General features: G+C 45.9%; 1 protein-coding gene across 1 annotated transcript; it reads left to right on the top strand.

Annotated features, from left to right (window-relative positions):
• Nucleotides 1–386: 386 nt before the first annotated feature.
• NKX2-8 (NK2 homeobox 8) lies at nt 387–2,281 on the top strand (the record flags this gene model as incomplete). The annotated part of the gene is made up of 2 exons (XM_082760592.1): nt 387–552; nt 1,489–2,281. The coding sequence occupies 2 exons, from the start codon at nt 387–389 to the stop codon at nt 2,031–2,033; spliced, it is 711 nt and encodes a 236-aa protein (XP_082616718.1). The 3' UTR covers nt 2,034–2,281.
• Nucleotides 2,282–10,596: the final 8,315 nt, after the last annotated feature.

Genomic DNA, 10,596 nt, shown 5'->3' with positions numbered 1-10,596 from the left:
CTAATCAGACAGAATATGTAATGATGAAGCCTGTTTCCTGCTGTCTTTGGGAGGTAACGGGTTATTCTCTCATGGGGGTGGCGGGAGGGGGGGGTTACACCTACTCCCATTAGGGCTTTAGCACTTGACTAATTCAGGTACTTAGCATCCTATAGACAGGGACGGTTTGAAAGCAGGCAGTGTTTGCAGTGGGGAGGACTGTTTATATAAACAGGACACCTCTGTAAACGACACTAATATTTGGGGTTAGGTGGCGATGGAAGGGAAGGTCCTCTTGAGCCCGGAGATTCCCCAGTAACTGGGCGCAGTCCCTTCCTCTCAGTTTTTAAGGGAGGGGGTTTGGAGCTTTGGGAAGATATTTTTTGGGGGTGTGGGCACAACTTACCATGGCCACATCTGGCAGGATCAGTTTTACAGTGAGGAGCATTTTGGATTTACCAGAGCAGGATGCACATAGCATAAAGCAAGCCTCCGACCACCACCACTCAGCGGAGAACTACGCCGGCTCGTCGTACGGAGGGTGGATAGAAACAGACAGAAATCATTATCCCTGTGAGTATGAAACGGACAGGAGTTCGCCATCTCCATGCAGCTCTCTTTTATTTGTTCCCCCGTTCCTTTGGGGAAGATGCGAAGAAGTGAATTGCCAGCGTGCGTAGCCTACAGGATCGGGGGAATCCAGGCTGGGAATTTTATAGAATATTGCTGAATTGCAACAATGAAACAGCAGGAACATCCCAGCCACGAGCTTAAGAGAGAAAAGATATTCTCCCCTAGGTCTGTGCATGTTCCCGGCTGTGGCAGAAAGCTAAACCTCAGGCTGTGTCCGCCCGTCTCTCTGCATTTACCGTTTAAGCTCGCTTCTCGGATTCCTTTTTTTTCCTTTTTTTTTTTTTTTTTTTTTTTTCCTGTTTCACTGTTGCAAGAAACCCTGCCTTGTGGCGCTGGAGGGCTTTCAGGTCATCCCACGTACCCTAGAGGAAAGCACACGCCCAGTGCCTCACCTCTCCGGGCCGCCACGGAGCGCGCCCTGGGCGCGACCGCGTCCTTCCACGCGTTTCCCACCGCGGAGGAGAGCAGCCTCCGGCTCAAGCCCCCGGCTAGGCGGCACGTTTCCCTTATCCCCCCACCCACCCCCCCTACAAATCGTGCCGCAGCAGTACAGCGCTTCATACAGGCGTGTGGTAAGGGGAGAGCCCGTCCGCTGGCCGGACGGAGGATCCCCACCGGGCTTAGTTACACGTGGAGCAGCCGGAGAAAAGTGGCGGTACACCGACTTGGCGGCCCGAGCCCCCGCGTTAGGCCTGGGCCAGCTCCCGCCAGCCCCTCGGCCGTGCGGGGCTGCGCGCAGGGGTAGTGGGTTCATCCCGCTCGGGGGGTTAGCCCCGACCTCTTCCCTGCCACCGGGATTAGCCCGGCCGGGGCTGTCCCTGCGGGGGGCGAGGCGGCCTCGGGGACCCCCTGTCTCTAACTCCTCGCTGTCCCCAGCCTCCGACGAGAGCGGCCCGGAGCTGAGCCTGCCCGACTCCACCCAAAGGCCGCTCCCCGCCCGCGGCTCGGAGGCCGAGAAGAAAAAGAAGCGGCGGGTGCTCTTCTCCAAGGCGCAGACGCTGGAGCTGGAGCGGCGGTTCCGGCAGCAGCGCTACCTCTCGGCACCGGAGCGGGAGCAGCTGGCCCGCCTGCTCAGCCTCACGCCCACCCAGGTGAAGATCTGGTTCCAAAACCATCGCTACAAGATGAAGCGGGCGCGCAGCGAGGGGCCCGGCAGCCCTCCGCCGCCGCGCCCGCCCGCCCTGTTGCGCCGGCTGCTGGTGCCGGTGCCGGTGCTGGTGCGGGACGGGGAGCCGTGCCGGGGCTGCCCCGCCAGCCCCCCGCCGCCCGCCGCCCGCCCCAAGCTGGGCTGCGCCCTGGCGGGCTGCAGCGCCCAGGCCGCCCTCTCCGTCCAGGGCTACCAAGCCTGCCCGCCCGCCCTGGGCGTCTTCCCCGCGTACCAGCACTTAGCGCACCCCGCCGTCGTCTCCTGGAGCTGGTGACAGCGGCGCCTCGCCCTCCGGGCCGGACTCATCCCGGGGGCGCCTGGGCTGCCCGCTCCTCCGCCGGCTCGCCCGGGGGCACGGGGCCCGGGCACGGCTTTTGTAAAACCTCCGCTCCCCCTGTTTCTTTCTGAGAGGGTTCCCTGATAAAAAATAATAATAATGATCCTAGCGACCTAGTTTATTTGCAGATAGTTTATTCTTCCGGTGACTAATAAAATGATTTGGGGCGATTTTTCTTTATTTTTTTTTTTTCCCGGCGGAGAAGTGTATTTTTGACGATTAGGGCTTTCGTTTTGGATTACCTCTTGCGCCGTAAAAGCTTCTCTTGCCAGCGGAATTTCACCCACTATTTCTTCTATTTTACCCACATAAGCCAACAAAGGGAGAAAAAAAAATTGGGGCGAGCACCCTACGGTACTGCAGGTGCCGTTTGCTATGCGGGCCCGGGGCCGCTGGCTCCGGCAGAGCAGCAGCTGCTTGCTGTCTTTTTCAGAGCCTCTAAGGCCAGGAGTAAGCAAATTTTCCCGTTGGTGCACATCTGTTGCAAATCGGCTCGGGAAGGATGGCCAAGAGAAAACAGTGAAGACTTTTAACGGCCTGAGAGTTGTGCTTTGAGACGCTTGGACGAACTATTGATTTTATTATTTGGGGAAAAAAATAGTCATATAATAGTCCTGCTAACTGTGAATGGGGAAAACCCCTCAAAAATAAAAATAAAAATAAAAATAGAAAAACCAGGTCTCCTTCAATTATGGACTAGACTCACAGCATCCACCCCTCTGGCGGGAGCCGCAGACCAAGAACCCGGAGGGAGTATCTGCGGGTGAAGACCTCGCGGGGACTGATGCTCGTCGAGGAAATGTCGAGAAGCGGGACCCGCAGAAGCTTTTGTTGTTGTTGTTGTTTTGGTTTGGTTTGTTTTTCCCGGGAGACAGCAACTTCCCAGATTTGCCCCTGGGATGTGCCGTGCAGTGACCGCATCCCGGGCAGCTCCCGCAGGCAGGGATGCGAGGTGCTTCGCGGGGATGCTTCGTGGCTCTTAACCCTGCTTCCCCACGGCCGCATCCCTTCCGTGAGGTCCTGCCGCGACTCGGAGTCGCCCCTGACCCCGTGCCGAAGGATGAGACCCAGCTGCAGGATGGAACCGCGGGGTCCTCCCATCCAAATCCCCTCCCAGCACCGTCCCACCGCCACGCTCGGCCGGGGGACCAGGTGCCAAGGGGGATGCAGGCCGGGCCGCGCTTCGGACACGGGGGAATACAGCCTCCGTGTCACCTTTTTTTTTTTTTTTTTTTTTTTTTTTTTATTGTTGTTGTTGTCTTTCCCCTCTTCCTTTTATTTTTCCTCCTGCCATCCGAAATCTTTTTTATCTTTTTCCCTCTTTTTTTTTTTTTTTTTTTTTTTTTTTGGTCTCAGCTGCTGGCCACCTTGTCTCCCATATGGATGGGGTTATCTTAGAAGAATCTCCCAGAGAATCGCTCCTTAAACCTTCTTTTGTCTTGGGAGTTGAAAAGAGCATTGTTGTGCTTGAAAAGGACCTAGACAAAATCCGCACTGTTTCAATTCAGGACTGTTTAATCAGTCCCTAGTGACAATTTTATGGGTTTTAGGCGGTACAATAGTATCTTTTAAAACCTTGTGGCCTTCATGAAAACAAAGGGTTTGAATTTTATGGGCTTACAACTCCAATTAGAACAGTGCCAATGTGTATGGGAGATTATCAAATTTGTATCATAAAACCCCTTTATAATAAATGATTGCTGGAAGCTAGGGGGAGGGGGGCGGCGGGGAGGATGGGGATGAAGGGACCCGGACTTCAAGCTCCGGACTTTGTCGCATGTAGTTTTAAAAGTGCACATGCTGCTCTTCATTTTAACTCTTTGAGACCCAGCTATGCAGCAGGAGCAGTCGTGGAAATACCGTGACTTCTTCATTAGAAAAGGAAACAAAGACAGCAGGAGAAGCCCTCTCCTCCCCAGCCCGAATCTACCCTCCATCAGCTTGCCGAGGGCTTGGCCGCATCTCAGCCAAGAGGCGCTGGGGTCTTTCCAGGCTCCTTGGCTATCTGGGCTGCTCTCCTGCCCTGGAGACCACACGTGGCCCTAGGAAGCTTCTGTGAAACAGGAGGTCTTTATTACATTACATTATTGCTTTCACCAGTTACTGGCTGTATAGGCAATGGCAGGAGGTATTACAGTGACCCTTTCTCTCCTCTTGCCCTCCCAGCCCCAGGCTGCATGAACTCCCACTAAGGACCTGCTACAATGTCCCTGATGTGGGGTTCTTGAAGCAAAACAAGCAGGTTCTGGGCATTGCCTTTTACCAAACCCGGGGGGTGGGAAAGGTGCAGTTCCTGATCACTAGCAAAGGGCAAAGCCCTTTCAGGCTGACGGACAGTAAGCACAGCATAGGTGTAGGAGGACAATAAAGTCAGGCTTAAGTACTGAGACAAGCAGCTCCCTGAATTGGTACCTCCGGGTAGAAGGAAGAATGTATTAAATAAGAAGTCAACTCAATAGACGATGGAAATTTACAGTAAAAAATCTTGAGAAGAAGACTGAGCGGGACTGAAAATATTGTGTTTTTGTTTGTTTGTTTGTTTGTTGTGTGTGTTTTTTTTTTTTCCTAATAGAAACAAATGGATCCATCTACATTTCAAGTATATTAGCTAGGAAAATTGATTTGCTAACCTAAACAGTGTTTAAGCTGTATCTAGGAGATAGACTTGACAAATGTTACTGGTAACGAATTTGAGGCAAAAAACTTATTGTCTTTCAGTGTATTTTCTGTAACTTTGTTTTGGTTTAGTTTTTAATAAGACAGGAAATCATGGTTGTGTTTCTTTTTGTGTTTTTGTTGTTTGTTTTGTGTGTGGGGGTGATTTTATTTTATTTTATTTTATTTTATTTTATTTTATTTTATTTTATTTTATTTTATTTTATTTTATTTTATTTTATTTTATTTCTGTAAGGGGTGAATGCACACACAATCTATACCTTTTCCCCTTTTCTTTTGCCCCATCCATTTTCACTGTTACTTTCACCCTGCAAACAGGACTGTGATTTCACTGAAACTAATGAATAAACATGTTATGATCAAGACCTGAATGCCATCCTCAGCTAATGAAAAGCATTGCTAACATCTTCAAACATCTTCCTGGGTGCTTTATTCTTATTTAGTAAATAAATAGACTTTGCAAAAGCCCAGCCCCGTTTCAGTGGGAGCCCCTGGGCACATGTTTGTTAACTCAGAACCAAGGCATCTATCACTAGACTTTGTTTCCAGGAAATGGACAATAGGTCAGGAAGAGCATATGATCCAGTTTCTATGTTATAATTTATGAGCCATTTGTGTCCCTGCCAATGCATGTCCATCATTAGTCCCTGGATATATACATAACACATTTTAAAAATTACAACAAAAAGAAACCGTAACCTCTCAAGCAGAACACTGTTGAGCACCAAAATAAATTTATTTTCTTTACCACTGACTTATGAAAGGCTCCTGGCAGCCTTGCATTACGTATGTCTAGGTTAATAACCCATCAGACCGTACTGTTAACTAAGTGCAAGTGAGATCTGTGAAAACTCTTTGGGCTTTTCAGTCCCTCCTGCCTCAAATTGCTGCACTGCCAGGAACAGCCTTCCACCCCCTGGTCAGGGTCTAGTCAGTGCTGGAGCGAACAGTGTCCCCATTTTGCTTTCAGTAACTAGTGGTGCCCAGCACTTCTGGTGGAGCATCACAGGCCTGGCTTTTTCTATTTTCAGTGCCCTTCACAAACCACAGGTCTTTAATGAGGTTATTACTCATTATTCTTTTACTGGACTCAAATGACTGGTAACTGCTGCTTCTGGAGAAGATGTGAATGGCTAGGATACAAGGAATCCCAGTCTCTGAGGACTACTAATGGCACCCATCCCTTTAATCAAAAGCCTAGGTAGTGTATTTTCCTTTTTCCCAGTTGGTGCTTCCAACCCATGAGTACCAGTCCAGTCCTATATGTATTGACCTATCAATATGTTATTGATAGTGCACTCTTCCCAGAACTCCTGCCTTGACCAATGAATAGGAAAACAAAAACTTCCTTCGTTCTACCTACCTGACAAAAAAAAAAAAAAAAGAGGAAGTGTCAAGTGTCACCAACATCAGCAGTGACTGAAGGATGCCAATCACCTCACATAGGAGGCTTCCGGCTCACATTATTTGAAAGGGAACTTCCTATGAAAAAGGGGGCAACAGATGCAGACATCAGAGAAGTTGCTTTATGCTCTTCAAGCATAAAGTTGTTCTCAGGTATCAAGTAAGAGTACGGTAGCTCAGAGCAGCAACAGTATGCATTATTAGCACGATCAAAAGTCACTTACACATCTACAAGACTTAACAGAGATAAGAGATTTTTGCCTGTCACTAAGCACAGCTTACTTAGCTAGCAGATCAGGATTATTGTCCATTATATTTAGACTTACAATTGCATTCTAAACAGAGAAGGCAATAAGCTCTTCAGAGTGAGGATGGTGGCAGTAGTATCAGTTTTCATCCTATATTCTCCAGTCCTCTTCTATTTAAAAGAGATTGTGAAGTATGTCGGAACTGTGTGCTCTGAAGTCAGGTTTCCCAAGCAAAAATTGGGATACCTGTCTGTACAACATTGCTTCCTTGTCTTGCTTCCTTTACATTCAGGACCAATGTGAAGAATGAGTCCATTTCAGACACTCATTCACAGGTCTCAGACTGTCTTTCTGAGCAAAAGGAGACCAAACTATTTAGAGACAATTACACGTTAGTTACTCCTCCATCAGCCTTTGCTTCATCTAATGTTTATACCTGGGAGTTAGATAACCTCTCCGTAATCTGACCAAGTTTGGATCTGGATGAGAAATACTTTAAAAGAGAAAAGGAACAGACACAATAAGAAAAAGGAAATAGAAAAGTCATCAGCAAAAGAGCAAAAACTCCTCACCAATTCTGAAGTCCAAAGGGTGCATTTCAGTGGGACCATCCCAGAGTTTTTCATGTTGCTTTTGAGAAGCAGCCAAATTTCTCAGGGGCATCCAACATGGAAAACAGCACTGAAATGATTTCCTGAAATGATCTACCAAAAATGATTTCCTGCCATCACCAAAAGGCATAACATGCCATCACCAAAAGGCATAACAACAAATACTGCTCTGCAGTATTTGTTGGCAGGAGGCAACAGAGGCATCAGACTTTGTTTGCTGGGAATGTAGTTTTCCTGCTAGTTCCTGATTTCCTTGTTGTGGGTGGATGAGAGATTTGGTACTAAGTGAATGGTTTTATGATATTCAGCATGGTAGCAATTTTACTAAATCATAAACATAACCACTAAAAATATGTAGAAAAAGATAAATCTGGAGAGAAAATATCTTTGTATTATTATTATTATTTTTTAATAAACTAGACTGATTTATGTAGTTATGTATGAACTTGAGTACATTGGTGTTATGTTAGGGTGTTTGTATGTCTCCCGCCATACACATTATAGGTATTTAGGTAAATAATATATTTTTTAAGCTGCAATAAAAAAGCAACTGATGAAGTAAATGTACTACTGATATTTTTCCATATCTGCAGTTTTTCATGAAACCTGTATAGATTTTATTATTTTATTTTATTTGTTTTGTTTTGTTTTGTTTTGTTTTCCCAACAGCTACTGCCTTTCTACAGCTGTTTTTCAGGTTTGTATCCTGTCTTGGATATCTTCCATACTTAACCCACATGCTCAAGATTTTCCAGTATGTAAAAAAGACAAAGTAAACTTCCCTGAAGGTCTGCAGCCCAGTATGGAAAGGTGCCCAATAGCTAATGCCATGCTTGTCTGGAAGCCGTTGATTTGCTTCTTTCTGTTGTTTGTGTGCATTCACATTGAGCTCCTAATTGGACACATCTGCTCTCTGCAAAATAAAGTATCATTCGTGATGATTGCTTTGCCATCACACTTCAGAAAATGCATCTGCTGCTGCTAGCTGGGCACCAGTTGGGAATCCTCCTCATGTCTTCCATTTCTCTATTGCTTTCAGAGAGCACCACATTATCAAATGTCTTTTTGTGCTATTTGAATAAGTTATGAGGTGGACACTTCTGTTTTTACTCAGCTTTTTACTTCACTTTCCTTACACTGGCCTCAGGAGGCTGTGACAATGTTGTTGTTTGAGTCCACAGTGCTGAAGTTCTCTCTTCACCACTGCAATTACTTTCTGTGTGTTCAGTTAACCTGTCTTATACAGAAGGTTGGGATACTGTGAATATTCTTCCCTTGCTCTTTTTTTTTTTTTTTTTTTTAATTCCAGTAATTTAGTACTCCATTTTTGTCACTCATGTCAAATACAACAATCTTGAGGAACTAATTTTATGTCTGAGTAATCTTCAGATCCAGTTACTCAACTAACTTTCACAATACCAATGTGCATGTTTCTGATTAACATTTGTTTACTCAAATTTGGCTATTGAAAATTAACTTCGTCTATGCTTCAAAGTAATCTAGCAGTTTATTATGGTTTTCTGATTTGAGTACTTTTGTTTTAAACATTTCTTTGGCAACAGAGTGTTGAAATTTTGGTGCACGGAAATTTCAAGCCACCACAGGAATTCTGTTTTGGTGTAGATGTTTTAAGAAAGATATTGAAGTACTCAAAAGCTGTCATGCGAGAGCCACGGGAAAGGTAGTGGCTTGACAGTCACCCTATGGAGTGAAGGCTGGGGAGAACCTGTCTATTCTAGCTCATGAAAGAGCCTAAAGAAGCAACCTAAGCTAATGCAGTGACTTAGCAAACATAAATTAGGTCACAAAAGACCCTTCAGGTTAGCATCCAAAGCTTAATGAAGTCTAACACAACATCTAAACAAATCATAGAGGTTGGTCTTTTATTGAGAATTAATTCCAGGGATCCCCCTTGAGATGACAGTGTTTGATCATAACAATCCATTTTGGCCTTAAAATCTACATGTTTAAGTTTGCTGCCCTGGTGGACTGGTGGACATGGTGGACTGAGCTGGTGCCTTGTTATCAACTCATGCAAATTATTACCACCCTCGGGCTGCTTTAATTTTAGCTAGTCATGGAAGAGATATTCATGTACAGAAAAGTAGCTGAATTTGGGGTGGATGAAGCTGTGAAGGTGGTGTCTCTATGTCTCTTTCTAGCAGCATGTGCCTACTGGTTTGCAGAAATCCTGGGCAGTGGTGCTGCCAAAAGGTCAAATCTCTGCTCATCTCACCAGCATTTTTCCCATCTGATTTGGCAGCATAAAGATCAGCCAGGCTGCCTTATGTCTCCTGGTCACTGTCCCTCTGGCACTGACTGCACAGAAAATGGGGGCTGCTTGGGACATCTTCAGGCTAGGTTCCCAAGGGCACCTTGTAACAGGAAAAGAGCTGAAAAATCAGGAGGCAGAGGAAATATATGTGTGAGTTTCTGTTGCTTTTTCTCTCCTTCTCTTGCTCTCTCTCTCCACCATCAGGCTATGCCTACTATAGAATCAGGCCAGTAGCTGCTCCTAACAGCCTCACTTTGCATTTTTTGCTATTGTCACCGCACCAGCCAATCATGTAAAAAATGATATATTGACTTCACAGGTGCTTCTGTTTTGAACATGATTAAATAACTTTTTATTGTCATCTTCAAAGCATTTTTATGGTCATTTACTGAGTGAAAGGGGCTCTGATTTTGTGAGCATCTGCCAGAATATGTTTGATCCTGTCATCATTTCTTCAGAAAATCACGCGCCTGTAGCTAGAGTGCAAGATACTGTAAGTGCATGAATTGTCCATTGCACTCTGCACTTACAACACTGCCTTCATTGTCAATGATAACAACAGCAGGGGAGAGATCTTGGAAGTTAAGCTACCTGCTGTTTTCTCCTTGATGTTTGAGCTCTTGGATGCTGTATGAATCTCAGAGATGCAAAGAGCAGCTTCTATGTTGATGCCCTATTTTATTGGTTATTTAAACGTGGTATGTTGTTTGTAATTAGAGCTGACTGGAAAGGAGGGTTTCCATTTTGCAGGAGATGCCAGGTGTTTTGCTCTGTATCAGCACAGCAAAACCACAGCACTGATGGAAACCTGGGCCGTGCATTTCTGCTGCTCTGCAGACCTCTGGTGGGCACCCCATTTTAAGTTTGCATGGGGACCCCAGAAACTGAACAGAATTCACATGTACCTCTCAAATGTCACAATCCTGCTGAATCAGCACTTTCCTGCGAAAAAAAAACAGCCAGAGCACTCCCTGTCAGCATTATCTATCTATGCAACAGCCTTCATTGACCTCCATCTGGGTTTACAGTCCCTGTGCACATCAAAATAGAAGTACTTCTTGCTAGCTGAGTTAGGCTAGTAATATTGCATGGATGAAGCAAACAGAGTTACAAGTAGCACATCTTTGTTTAAATTTAGCAGTAACCAGCTGGCCACATTCTGTAGGAAGCAGGAAGGGAGGATTCATAGGGAGGGATTTGACGGAAAATCAAGCAGAGGCTATAAAAACATTTCTCTAAAATGGCAGGATAATGAAAAAGGGATGCCAAGCAAAGCGTTTGCTGAT

This window comes from Aythya marila (genome assembly GCF_965140915.1).
Source record: "Aythya marila genome assembly, chromosome: 5".
Lineage (NCBI taxonomy): Eukaryota > Metazoa > Chordata > Aves > Anseriformes > Anatidae > Aythya > Aythya marila.
The sequence above is the reverse complement of the archived record's forward strand: the minus strand, read 5'-3'. Positions and strand labels throughout refer to the sequence as shown.